Source organism: Aethalodelphis obliquidens, unplaced genomic scaffold, assembly GCF_003676395.1.
Source record: "Aethalodelphis obliquidens isolate GAN/ISIS:26980383/991018 unplaced genomic scaffold, ASM367639v1 scaffold54, whole genome shotgun sequence".
NCBI classification, from domain to species: domain Eukaryota; kingdom Metazoa; phylum Chordata; class Mammalia; order Artiodactyla; family Delphinidae; genus Aethalodelphis; species Aethalodelphis obliquidens.
This window is the reverse complement of record NW_020837998.1, coordinates 13910474-13925438: the sequence shown is the minus strand read 5'-3', so window position 1 is coordinate 13925438 and position 14965 is coordinate 13910474. Positions and strand designations below refer to the sequence as shown.

The 14965-nt window shown below is 36.9% G+C and overlaps 1 protein-coding gene across 4 annotated transcripts in view; it reads right to left on the bottom strand.

Annotated features, from left to right (window-relative positions):
- The window catches only part of CENPI (centromere protein I), a 45127-nt gene that overhangs the window by 21396 nt on the left and 8766 nt on the right, over positions 1–14965 (bottom strand). For all 4 annotated transcript variants that reach the window (XM_027086098.1, XM_027086097.1, XM_027086100.1 and 1 more), the window contains exons 6-11: positions 5416–5464; positions 5104–5150; positions 1242–1331; positions 776–898; positions 375–542; positions 105–225 (exon numbers count right to left, since the gene is read on the bottom strand). In XM_027086098.1, the coding sequence (XP_026941899.1) occupies positions 105–225; positions 375–542; positions 776–898; positions 1242–1331; positions 5104–5150; positions 5416–5464 (598 nt within the window). The remainder of the gene's footprint in view (positions 1–104; positions 226–374; positions 543–775; positions 899–1241; positions 1332–5103; positions 5151–5415; positions 5465–14965) is intronic.

Below are 14965 nucleotides of genomic sequence, written 5' to 3'. Positions count from 1 at the left end.
AGGCTCCTCCTGTCTAGAAGTTGGCACCCTTTTAAAAGAAACCCATTTGTAAACCATCTTATTCCTTCTTCATTCATCTAACACTTCTAAGTATCAATTTTTACCTTCTTGTAATGTTTGACTCAACCAGTGATAGAGCCTCAGTAAGACTGACTCATCTCTGACACAGTTAATATAGTGTAGTAGCAGAGAGTTGTTCAGCACTGCGCCCATCTGAGAAGGCAGCTGCAAAGACAGAACAATCGGTCAACTGTAAGTATATAAAAAGGAGATCAGAGCAACAAGGAAATCATCAGATAGGAAATATATAACAAAAATAAAGGCCATGAAGATCAAATGGAAAATGCAAATAAGCACATGGTCCAGTCACATACCTCTAAGCAATGGATGTTCTGTAAGAGTTGAGGGAAGCTTTTAAGCTGTTCCAGTGGAAATGATCCATTGCTACTGAAATAATCAGAAAGATTCATCCCCTTTTTCCCACTTTCTTTACTGTAGTTACGGGAATTTAGCACTGGTATAACTGAGTGAGAATTCCATTTCTAAAAAAGAAAGATAATAAAACAATCTATCAATGGACTAAGCAGATTACAAACTATAAATGTAAAAGCACTTGTTAAGGTGGTTTAATGAATGGAGTCTGAATATAGTTTGCATAGAATACTGGGTAATTAAAATGTACTTAAATATTTATAATCTCTTCCAACATCTGAATGGTTATTGTTTGAATTTAATAAAAGAAGACTGCAAGTCACTTGGGGTTTTAGATACTTACTCTTTTTATAGGCTGGACATTAGCTAACATCAACTTTAGAGGTTCTGGAGGAAGTCCCTGATTCCTTTGCCTCACAGCAAGTAGAGCTGTCTTCCACAGATTCTCTGAATTCTTAAAATAGATCTATAAATTTGAATGTAAAGTACACGAGAGGAGGTATCCATAAGTCGGAGCAGCATAAAACCTAAAACTCTTCATTAATTGAAAGTATATTAATTATGAAATATTTTACACCCATGCAAATCCATTTAAGTTTTTTTTCTAATCAGGAATCTATTACATTGAATGGAATACATTGAATGGAATCAAAATGAAGTGCTAATCCCTAAAAACACTCAGAAACAGCGCCACAATATTAGATCTTAAAACAGTATGCTGTAAACATTTTAGTCCAAATCTATAAATTAACTTACTCAAAACAACATATTTCTATCTCAATATGACTTACTGCTCCTTAATCCCTTACCTTCTTCCTCATAGGCAAAGATACAGAAATCAAAGTAGGAACAAAGAATTTATATAGTGACAACAAAGCCTGGAGATGAGGCTGCATTCCCTGAAATAAAATAAGAGTTTCAATTTTCAATTCTGTGGCCAGTAAGAAAAAAAAAAGTAACAATAAAATAAAAAGATTAAACATATATTCAGACCCTAATTTTATTATGTGATATAGCTATAGTAAGATGCTATAGAAAATCAAGGAATAGAAACTCAAACATTTAAATCAACTATCATAAAGCAACCCTCGCCAACTTGTCATTTTCTCTTTTGTGACCTTTTTCCATATTTTACTTCTTCCTTATATTTTCTCTCTTCTTCTCTGCCCGTGCCTTAGGCTTACCAGTCATATCTGCTAGCATGGCTTACTCTCACTGGTATAATACTCAGGACTCAAAGTTTACTCATTCTTGATTTAGACAGGAAGGTGGAAGGACAAAAAGGGAAGCCAAGAAAACAGAGCAAAGGAAATATTAATACCTTAGCATCATGACCCTTGGAAAATTCACTAGGATATCTAACAATTAGTATGCAGAAGTCAAACAGCTTGATATAACTGAAAAAGTCTTTACAAAAACATTAATTTTATGACAGAAGTCCTTACTGCTGGATACCTGTGTTTGATATATCTGGCTATCCAGAGGAAGCATACCACTAAAATTCCAAGGAAGAAACCAAACTGTTTTATTATATTACTATTTTATTGAATCAACTACTATACAAAATAAGGAAGGCAGAAAATGGGGATTAGAAATACAGTATTCCTATTTTATAATAGCTTCCTGAAATTAAATTTATGATAACAAAACCAAAATGACCCAGGCTATCTATGCTGAAATATCTTCTGATCTCTATACTCATTATCAATTAGTACCAGAGTGTTTGCTTTGAGTTGGAATGTTTTTGAAAGAGCAAATACTTAGGAGTGGAGAGACCTTTAGAACTTATTGTCTAGTTAACTAAACCTATCTTTATTGTTAAAAAGTTAACACTTTCTTAAAAGAAAGAGAGAGAGAGACTTCCAGTTAAACATGGCATACTGAACATACATGTTTAATTCTGGGTCCTCATAAAGCCCCACTAAAAAGTAAAGGAATGGAAGAATGCATAAAGCACAAGTTCAAAGAGAACAAGAAGGCAGACAATAGCACATGTGAGGTCTCAACAAGATTTTGGAACCTCAAATGAAGATGGACAAACAATAATCAATTTAGCAGAATAGAGAAAACAAAAGCTAAGGCAGCAACAGAAAAAGCCTCAAAAGCAGCAGATTCATGCTTGAGAACTCCCAGAAAGGCTCAGAAATTTGAGGGATCAGATACCTCTGAAAAGTGGAGGTGCAAGAGGGCTGAAAAACAGAAGGACTGGTTGAAAGCCTACATAAGAAGCAGTTAGAACCCCAAATTCCTTCACTACACTGGCAAACATCAGGGTTTTACTCACTGAAGATAAAAGCTGGACTCATACAGTTTGCAGAACTGAGGGAGTGTACCAGAACCTATCCCCAATCTTTTCTACTGCTTAAGTCCCAGAGTGCTAGTAGCCAGGTTTATAGCCCTGTGGCAAGTAATTTTACATGTCAACTTTGCTGGGCCATGGAGTGCCCAAATCAAATGTTCTGGGTGTTTCTGATGAGATTAACATTTAAATGGGTGGACTCTTGAGTAAAGCAGACTACCCACCATAATGTGGGTGGGCCTCATTCAATCAGTTGAAGGCCTATACAGAACAAAAAGACTAGCTCCCCCAAGCAAGAGAGTATTCTCCACCAGACTGCCGACTGCCGATGAACTCAAACTGGAACATCAGCTCTCCTGGATCTCCAGCCTGCAGGTCCACCCTACAGATGTTGGACTTATGAGTCTCTATAATCTTGTGAGTCAATCCCTTATAAAAATCTTTCTCTATATATACACACATCCTAGTGGTTCTGTTTCTCTGGAGAAGCCTGACGAATACAACCCCTAGTCAGGAAACAGGAGAATTTTTACTTTATTTTATTTTATTTATTTATTTTTTGGCTGCGTTGGGTCTTCGTTGTTGCACGTGGGCTTTCTCTAGTTGAGGCGATCAGGTGCTACTCTTTGTTGCGGTGCGCAGGCTCTAGGCACGCAGGCTCAGTAGTTGTGGCACACGGGCTTAGTTACTCCACGGCATGGGGGACCTTCCCAGACCAGGGCTCGAATCCGTGTCCCCTGCATTGGCAGGCGGATTCTTAACCACTGCGCCACCAGGGAAGTCCCCAGGAGAATTTCTTAGGAAAAATGACACCATCATCTGGGGAATTTCCCAATGAAACATCAAGATCCTACAATGAACAAGTCCTGCTCACGTACACAAGTTTCCAATGACCATTTTAGTGCTTTATTATTAAATATGGGCAAACAATGTTTACCAGGTATTTGAGGAAAGCATCTACCATGAAAGACCAAACAAACAAGAAAGGAACTCCCCCTTCCTTTTCCAAAGACTGCTCTCAAAGGGCCTGGTGCGTATAAGATAACAACGTGCCTGCTCCACTTCCCACCATTCATGCTTGCCACCAGAAAGACAATTTCTCTGTTCTGTGTCCATCATGATGGGAAGTTATGGGGCACGGATGGGTATAGAGGGGACACATACCTTTGCAGGTATCAAAAATTCACATACCCAATACATTTGCTTACATGGGCTGATTATGCCTGTTACCATTTTACATGTTCAGTTACATGTGAGCATGGCTATGTCTTCTAGGCTCGGTATTGCTGGATGTGATCAAAGTCAACAAAATCCAGCTTATCAAAACAATTTTATGAATGTATCTTTATAAATAGGCATTGATAATGGGGTAATTTAGTAATGTACTATATAGAATATTAATAATGAAGCCATATATTTAATGTCTGGGTTAAAAATTTTTAGACACTGCACTGAGTCATTTTTTTAACTTGAACATATACTTGTCTCAGTTAATACAAATCAACAAGATCTTATTTATGGTAAGATTTTCTTATTCCATTGAATTGTTTTGCTGTTAACATGGAAAAATGTATATCGTTTTCATAATTTCTATTAATGTGAAATAAAATTAAATTTGGACAAAAACATTATCATTACTATCCTCAGAGAGCTACGAGAATATACTGCACCCAGAGAGCCAAAATAGGAAGCTATAAAACAAGAACAATCATTGAATTGTACCAACAGGAAACCTCACAATGGAGAAGCACACATGTGCGCATGTGTTTGTATTTTTCATGAAATTTGAATGCCTCTACATAGGTTACGCAGGCTTCAACAGTTAGGCATAGGCACTACAACTTCCTATTGTTTTACACCCAAAGCTTCACAGACTTCTGTCACCTGGCAGGTATAGTGGAAATAACAATGCAAGAGAGCTGTAAGGACAAGAGATAAAAGTCAGGGAATATACTGAAGTTTAAGTATCCAGAAAAGAATGCTTTCCTAGATCACAGCCACAGAATAAATAAGCTAGTCACCTTAATAAAATAAAGTAGTCATTTTTGACTACTCCCTAACACTTATTTTCCAGCCATACCAACCCAGTTCCGTAAACGGTTTCTGCTATTTGGTATCGACCTGGCTTTGCTCATGCTGTTCCCTCTGCCAAGAGTGCCCTTCCTCTTCTTTCTTGGCCTAGTTAAATTCTACTCACCATCACTACTCCTCCTTGACCCCAGTCTGATTCTGATTTTTTATTTTGTTGACTGAGCTCCCCAGGCAATTAAGTTCCTTGAAGGTAATGACGCATTCGATTTTACATCCGCAAAGCCTAGCTCGGTATCTAGCACAAAGTACACTGGCCAGTCTTAGGTCTTTTCAGTACTCACAATTTTGGCCTGAAGATCAAGCAGTTTTCTCACACGAAATGGTTTGACTAGAAAAGGTAAAGAAAAGAATTACTAGTCTGTGGTTCAGAATAAAAAGAAACCTTGTTCAGATAGCTTCTCCTTACAACACATTAAGAATATAATTACGCTGTTCAGTTAAGCCATTAAGCAGATGCTCTTAGATAAAAGTACTAAAAAGAAATCCCACAAAACCTTGTCATAGAACTAATGCTAACAGTTAACTTTATAAAGGCCGATACAAATGCTAATTCCACAGAGTGAATGTAATACAACTGGAATGAAAATACTCACCATTCTCTTTTTTGGTAAGTAAATACAACAAATGGCAGACATAAGGGCACTGTCAAAATATAAAAAATAAAAGAAAAAAATGACAATATATCTTGAATAGAGCAACAATGCATTTTCCTCAAATGTCAATCTTATACTAAGAAAAAAGGCTTTGGGACTTCATTGAACAATAGTTTTACAAAGCTTCTCTCTTTCATACTAAATAGTAGTGATAAAAAAAAACAATAGTTTTAATTGGCATCCCTTTATGCCATTTTAAAGTTATTTTTGGAATACAACGACAATGCAGACAATTTGAAAACCAGAAAAAGATTCTTCTACCTAACAAAAATTCATGTATTCCTTCTAGTAGGTCCATATTTATTAAGATACAAACTTAAAATTTTTATCCTGATTTCCCACTTAAAAGTGTTTTCCCATGTTACTTGGTCTTCAAAATGATCATTTTCAATGATCTTAATATTCCAGTGAGTGGATATACCAGAATTTAATTAATCATTTAGCCCTCAGTTTGGCAAATATCACATAATAAATTTGTTAAACTACTAAATGATTCCTTGGTTCCCTTATACCACTTCATTTTGAGCGTCCATTTGTTGAGGTTTTATTCTAGATCAGGGGTCAGCAAACTACAGTCCACCTGTTTTTGCAAATCAAGCTTTACTGGAACACAGCCGCAGTCACTCATTTATGTATTGGCCATGGCTGCTTTCTCACTACAACAGCAGAGCTGAGCAGTTGTGACACAGACTGAGTGGCCTGCAAAGCCTAAGATATTCACTATCTGGCCCTTTACAGGAAAAGTTTGCCGATACCTGTTCTAGAAGAAAACTAGAGTAGAATATCTTCAGGACCAGAGGGTGGCAGTGTTTTTCTTTCATTAAAAAAAAAATGATAACCATAAAATAAAACATAAAAAAACCTAATAAATTAGAGTTCATTAAATTAAGAATATCTGTTTATCAGACAAGGAAATAATACTCTATTGGAGGGATGGGTAAACAACAACCTGTGGGTCAAATCCAGCCCACTGCTGGTTATTGTGAATAAAGTTTTATTGGAACACAGTCATTCACTTATGTATTTATTGTCTGTAGCTGCTTTTGCACTACACCAGCAGAGTGAGTACTTGTGACAGTATGGCACTCAAACCTAAATATTTACTACCTGGCCCTTTAAGAAAAAAATTGCCAATACCTGCTTTAAACACTAGGAAACTGAAAAAGTAAATTATTAAATAGGACTAGAGAAGGCAACAAAAGCAAAGATTTTCTTTAAACAAACTCATATTTTAGTAGTCTTGATTCTAAACTTTGAAGTACAGCATTCCATATTGCCACTCCTTTACTTAGAAATGGGTTGATAAAGAATGAACATACTTGTAATAAGTGTGGATTTATATATAGGATCTTCTTGTTTTTAAGGAAAGAATACATGTTATGACCAAGTCTGCCACATTGTACACAAAATATAGTAACTTTCAGTAAAAAAAACCCAAAAAAGTCACTGCCTCACATCCCTAGGATATGAACCATTAGCAATACTGTTTATCATGTTGGGTATGAAACGAGTGCCACCCTAGGCCCCAGCATTCTATCTGACATTCTCCTTTAATCACATCTAGAAAGGAAAAATTCATGTGCATCTAAGACTTTACAATTGCTTTTCTGGCAAATAGTTAACCACCACATCTCAGTCACTACAGAGTCAGGCGCCTGCCAAGTTGTGACTTTTAATGCTTTTAAAAGTTAGGATTCCTATTTCTTGATCTGGCTGATATTTATACAAATATGTTCGGTTTATAAAAATTAATTGAGCTGATAACTTATAAGTAATTTTGTGTATGTATACTTCAGTAAGTATTTTTTAAAAGATAGAAAAAAAGAAAAGAAAAAGAAAAAAAGCAGGCCCCCTTCCCCTCTGCCATGCTGAGCAAGAAACTCTCTAGTCAGCATCATGAAAACTACTCAAGTATATTGCAATTATTTGACAAACATTTATGAATAGCTCCTATTCATTCATTCACTCATGAAACAAGTACTTATTAAGCAGTGGATAAAACAGACAAAAAGGTCTGCTCTTATGAAGTTTACAATACTAAATACCTGGGTTATAAGAGGCTCAGTCCCTGCCTGGAAGAACTCCTAAGTATGTATCCAAAAGAATTCTAAGCAGGGACTTGTACAGGCACTTGCATGCCAATGTTTACTGCAGCATTATTCATGTTAGCCAAAAGGTAGAAACAACCCAAGGGTTCATCAACAGATAATGGATAAACAAAATGTGGTATAAACATACAATGGAATACTATTCAGCCATAAAAATGAAGTTCTGACACATGCTATAACATGGATGAACTTTGAAGACCCGCTAAGTGAAAGAAGCCAGACACAAAAGGACAAATACTGGATGATTCCACTTATATGAGGCACCTAGAATAGGCAAATTCATAGACAGAAAGTAGATTAGAGGTTCCCAGGGGCTGGGTGGAGGAGGAATGGGGAGTTATTGCTTACTGGCTAGAGAGTTTCTGTTTATGGTAATACAAAAGTTTTGAAAATAGATAGCAGTGATGGTTGCACAACATTATGAATGCAATTAATAACAATAACACAAAAATTAATAACACTTAAAAATTTATAACCATTAATAACACTTAAAATAGTTAAAATGGTAAATTTTACATTATGGAAAAAAGATAACAGGTTAAAAGAATGAAGTACTCATATATGCTGACAACATGGCTGAATCTTGAAAGCATTATGCTAAGTAAAAGAAGCCAGTCAAAAAAGACCCCATATTAGGGACTTCCCTGGCGGTCCAGTGGTTAAGACTCCGTGCTTCCACTCTAGGAAACCTGGGTTTGATCTCTGGTTGGGGAACTAGGATCCTGCATGCTGCGCAGGGCAGCCAAAAACAAAAAGAAAAGAAAAAGAAAAAAAGACCCCATATTGTATGATTCCATTTATGTGAAATGTCCAGAATAGGCAAATCTCTAAAGACACAAAATAGATTGAGTTGCTTAAGAACCTCTAAATAGGAAGATGGGGGTGATAGCTAAAAGGTATGAGTTTTTTTTTAATAAAGTGAAAGAATGTCACAATAAAGCAAGTCACATGACTTTTTTGGTTTCCCAAGAGTTATGAGATTTTTGAGGTGATGAAAATGTTCCAAAACTGACTCTGTTCATGGTTGAACATATCTGTGAACATACTAAAAACCAGTGGATTTTACTTTGAGTGGACTGTATGGTATGTGAGTTACATCTCAACAAAGCTGTTTTAAAAAAGTATCCAGCGAGAAAAGAAATGACATACTACAATTAGACTGATTCGACAACAATGGAAAGGAGGTGCCAGTGCAATATTGTCAATGTCCTGAGAGAATTTCACTGTCACCCTAGAGTTCTACACACAGCAGAACCAATTTTCAAGAGCAAGGGCATAGTAAAGATATTTTTAGGCAAAGACAGAGTTTACCATCAAAGATTTTACTGAAAGAATATTCTAGAAAATGAGCTCGATTGAAGGTCTGAGATGCAAAAACAAATGATGAGCAAAGATATTGGCAAATATGTGGGCAAATCTAGACAAACACCAACTGTGAAGAAAATAATGTCTACTGTATGTGTATGTGGAGGAGGATGGAGAAGAAAGAGCCAGAACTGAAACCAGATAATAGCATATAATCTGGGAGGGGTGTGATCAGAGTTAAAGCATTCTAAGGTCCTTGTATCATTCAAGATGAAGGTAAAGATATTAGTTACCTTTAGACTTTAAGAAAAAAAATTAAAAATTTAAACTGAGAACATTATAAAGTTATTAATTCATTAAAAAATAATAAACCCATTATATGCTAGATGACATATTTTATGAAAAATAACTACATTTTCCAAACAAAAGAAAAACAGTAAGAAGGATGACACTGTTTTACATTTTACACTATATATGCATGTTAAAATAGGTACAATAACAGCTAAAACAACACACACAGAACGTGTAATTTCCAACCAAGAATGGGGGAAAACCACAATCAATCCAAAATAAGAGGGATGAGGGAAAGAATCAGAAAAAAGCAGATCATTTAGAAAGCTCAAAATAAGATATTGATATTTCAATTCATTTCTACTGTATCAACAATCACTACAAAAGTAAATAAACCAATTTTCCAGGTAAAAGTGAAAATCATCAGACAGGATTTAAAAATAAAATCTAGTTATATGCTATTGAAAAGAGGCATCTAAGGGATTTCCCTGGTGGTCCAGCGGTAAAGAATCTGCCTTCCAATGCAGGGGATGCAGGTTCGATCCCTGGTTGGGGAGCTAAGATCCCACATGCCATGGGGCAACAAAGCCCACACTGTGAGCCTCAAAGAGACAGCCTGCCCGAGTGCCACAAACTACAGAGCCCATATGCTCTGGACCCTGTGTGCCACAACTACAGAGCCCACACACCCTGGAGTCCACGCCACAACTAAAGAGAAGCCCGCGCACCACAACGAAGAGCCCGTGCCGCAACGAAAGATCCCACGTGCCGCAACTAAGACCTGATGTAGCCAAAAATATAAAAAGAAAATAGTTTTTTTAAAAATAAATAAATAAAAGGGGCATCTAAGACATGAGGGCAAGAGAAGATTTTTCAAAAAACCAAAAGATGGTAATATACCAAGCAATATACTAGCCAATGTCAATATCAAACGAAATGACTAAAACAAAAAGCATTTCTAACAAAGGGCAACTCCATGATAAAGGTTTGATTCAGCAGGACAATATATGAAAACTATAATTGTGCATATACCTAATAATAGACTCAAAATATATAAAGTAAAATTTGACAGAACTTTAAAGGAAAACTAACAAATCTGCCTTCATAGTGGGAGATTTTCAACATGCCTCACTCTGTAATTGATAAATGGGCAGCAACAACAATAAATCCATAAGGATAGAGAAAATTTCAATTCCAATAACCTTCATCCCCTCACCCTACTTCAACAACTCACCCCATTGTCACTCTGAATCTTGTCATCACATTGAACCATCCCCTCCTGAAATCTTAAACTCCACTGCTACAATTTCTATTATTCCAGTTTTTAAACCCAATACATTTCCTGAATGTCATCAAGGCATCCTGAACCTCAGCTGCGTGTGCTCCCCATCTGCCCTGTTTTGTCTTCACCTTCTCCCTTTTCTCTCTAGACTTCCTGATCCATCGGCGGTCACTCTCTCGCCTCCTTGTCCCACCCTGGAGAAATTACCTATCACAAATTCGTGCTCCCTAAACTCATCTGGGCCTTCAGAACTGTGTCTCTAACCTCCTATTTCTATTTCCACCGAAAGCTATTTCAAAATGTATACTCTCTCCTCAAACATAATATTCTATCTTCCCATCCTCATTCTCAGCAGAAGACCTTGCCTCCTACTTAAGTGAAACTTTGAGGAAAAAAAAATCACTAAAACCACTGGTCAGGAATTCCCTCAATCATCTCCCTTACTAACCCACAAATTTATTGACATCAACATCCATGTCTCTTCCTGTTGAAAACAAATTCCTATGACTTTAACCCTGATCCCCAGTCTTATTTTGCTACCTCTCCTTTATAATCACATGGAACTCTGTGGATACTATCACAGGATTTATTCACACTGTACTTATCTTCTCTCCTACTACATTTAAAGACCTTCAAGGCTCAGCCTCTTACTAGATAGCTTACCTTAGCAAAGTTATGTAACTTTTCCAAGCCTCAGTTGTCTCATCTCTAAAATGGGAATATCATTTTCCATAAATTCTGGCTCTAGTCACGTGACTCTGGGTAATTATTTGACTTCTCTGTGCCTCAGCTTCCTCATCTCTAAAATGGGGATAAAAGTGTATACCACAGGGCTTCCCTGGTGGCACAGTGGTTGGGAGTCGCCTGCCGATGTAGGGGGCGTGGGTTCGTGCCCGGGTCCGGGAGGATCCCACGTGCCGTGGAGCGGCTGGGCCCGTGAGCCATGGCCGCTGAGCCTGCGCGTCCGGAGCCTGTGCTCCGCGGTGGGAGAGGCCACAACAGTGAGAGGCCTGCATACCACAAAGGAAAAAAAAAAGTGTATACCACATAAGGCTGGCAAGAGGTTCATGTGAGTTAAAACCACTTCTTATCTGGTGTGTGTTTTACACTTACAACACATTTCAGTTTGGCCTAGCCACATTCCCAGTGCTCACTTAGTCAAATGAAGTTAGTGGCTACTATACTGGTAGCACAAGTGTAGAAAATAGTAGGTGCTCAATAAATTTTTTTTTAGAATACTGATGTAAGAAAAGAACTTTCAGACCCTCAGAACTGGGAAAAAAATATTTTACATAGTCTAACATTTCTTTCTCTACATTTTAACATCTCTGAAAACAGAACTAATCCTAAAATCCATATCATGTGATAGCTTTAATGGCAGCATTCTATTGTAACGGTTCATAAGATAATGATGCATCTTAACACTAATGGCATCTTAGAGATGATGAAATACTGTGTATATAAAGTATACTAGTGCCTGGCATATAAGCCTCATATAATTTAACTATATGAGGCTTATAGTTAACTTATTCTTACTCATATTTGTATTTCTCATACTAGTTCAATGCCATTCATATTATGTGGTTAATAAATGTTCATTGAGTGAATTTCTAAAGAATGTAGCCTCAAACTTTGTACATCTAAAGCCAAACATATTATATTCCTTCCCAAACTACCTCCTTTTCACAAATTCCCTTTTACGGTCAAAGGTACCATCATTCTGAGTCATGCTGCCTTCAAAACTTGGACCTTTATCTCTTGACCCTTCCCTTAATCCAATATAGGTAGCAAGTCAATTCTTCCTTTACAATTTCCCCTAAAATTTGTCCTTTCAATTTTTCATTCCCCTTAGTCTAGGATAGTGATTCTCAAACTTTTTGGTCTTGGGACTCTTTACATTCTTAAAAATTAGAGGACCCCAAAGAGCTTTTGTTTATCTGGTTTATATCTGTTGATATTTACCATATAAGAAACTAAAACTCGGAAATTTTTAAATGTTTACTAACTCATTTAAAAAATAAGCCCAGGGCTTCCCTGGTGGCGCAGTGGTTGAGAGTCCGCCTGCCGATGCAAGGGACACGGGTTCGTGCCCCGGTCCGGGAGGATCCCACGTGCCGCGGAGCGGCTGGGCCTGTGAGCCATGGCCGCTGAGCCTGCGCGTCTGGAGCCTGTGCTCCGCAGCGGGAGAGGCCACATTGGTGAGAGGCCTGCGTACTGCAAAAAATAAAAATAAGCCCATCACATGCTAACAATAAATGAAATATTTTATGAAAAATAACTATATTTTCCCCAAAAATGACTTAGAGTGATACAGTTTTACATTTCTACAAATTTCTTTAATGTTTCTGACTTAATAGAATACAGCTGGATTCTCTGCTTCTGCATTAAATCAGTTACAATATGTTGTTCTGATTGAAGTACATGAAGAAAAGCCAGCCTCACACAGATATGTAGTGGGAGAAGAAAGTAATATTTTAATAGCCTTTTCAGAAAATCGTGGATATTAGTCTTTGATACTTCACTAAAACTTGGTAAGTGATAGCCTCTTAGGGAACAGCTGCAATGTGGAATCTGAAATCTTATCAATGAACCGTCTTTGTACTCTGTTCCATTAAAATTCATTGATATATCTTGCACTTTGGATGGCTCTTTTACCCATGCATAATTTCATAATATCATACTTGATAATTTGGAAATTAGCTATACCAAGCTTCCAAATATTGACACATTTCATTATACAATATCTAAAAATCACATTCATTAATATTGCTACCATCCTCATCAGGAAAGTCTTTAAGTATTGGGAAGCTGTCAAGTTCACAGTGGCAGATACAAACTTTCCAAACTTGTAATTTTCGCTTAAAAGCTCAAATTTTATCACTGGCAAAAAACAGTGCCAGTTGTTTTCTCTGAAATGACCAGCTCACTTTGTTCATTTTCAAGAAAACATCTGCCAAATACCCAAGTCTGAATAACCACAGTTTATATGTCAGTCACTCTTTGAAGTAAAAATGGTATTCTGTGAATAAAGCAGCTGGTTTAAAATGGTATTCTGTGAAAAAAGCAGCTCACAACTCAATCACACAAGTGCTTTTCCTCAGGACAACTGTTGTACTTTAGTATGCAGAAGGGATTTATTTGTACTTCCCATTTCATCAAACATAATATTAAAGATGTGTCTCACAGGTTGAAGTTTAATATAATTAATGAAGTAATTTTTACTGCTTCATTTGGGACAGTATTAAGTGAAACTAGCATTTTTGTTTTTTACTGCAGTGAAGAACACAATGACCACTAGTACAGTCTGGCCCCACTGCCCTTATTTGTGCTAAGGCGCCAGCAGTTTTATCCACCATCAGTACAAATGTCAACACAGTGAAAATAGCTAATAACATCTTGATATTGCTATAAAGATAACTTGAACCACTGAGACCTCCTGAAAGGTTCTCAGGGAGCCTCAAGGGGTCCACAGAGCGTATCTGAGAACTGCTAGTTTAGGATGTCATCATCAAGTTAGTCTCCTAATTAGTTTTCCTGACTCTAGCCTCCATCATAATTCATAATGTTTGGCACTACTAGATACAACTTCCTACAGTGTTGCTTTCAACATGTTCTGCCCCAAGTTTTTCAGTGATTTCTCCACTGGATATAGGATAAAGTTCAAATTCCTTACCATCACATTTAAAGACCTCTACAATTTTTCCTCACCCAACTTTTTCAGCCTTACCACCCACCACTGCTTGACACCAATTGTAATTAAGTCAATCTGATCTATTTAAGGTCTCTTGAAATACAATTTACACAGTTCACAACTTTGCTTGAAATATTCCTGTCATATCAAACATCAAATCTCAAATCCTACTCAACCTTCACGGCCTAGCTCAAGGCCTACATACTTTATGATGCTTTTTCTAATCACTCTGGTTTACAGTGTTCTTTCCTTCCTGGGAATATCACAGCAATTATTATCCTCGTGTTAACATATACTGTCTTTGATAATTTAACTTATACATTATTTAACTTTATCTGCTTTCCTTAGTCCCCCAGCTGGATTATAAACCCCTGGAATATGGAAACTCTCTGCTAAACTTTGAATCTTCTACATTGCCTCGATCAATGCAATGAACACAGTCAATTTTTAAAAAATGAAATCAATGAATGAATTCCCTTTCCAGAAGCAAGAGGAATTCAGTTAGATGAATGGTTCACATGGTCTGTGAACTACTGATGGTCCTCGAAAGTCTTCCATGTGGACAGTAGATTGATTTCTTAGAGTTATTAACGTTTTCAATGGGAATAATTATGCTATTTAATCAAAATCAGCCCATTGGCATCTCATGAAAAGTAATCCTCTCCTCATTAATTCTGATGAGGTTTTCACAGTGTTAATCAAGAAACTGGAAACCATAAACAAGACCAAAAGACAACCCTCAGAATGGGAGAAAATATTTGCAAATGAAGCAACTGACAAAGGATTAATCTCCAAAATTTACAAGCAGCTCAT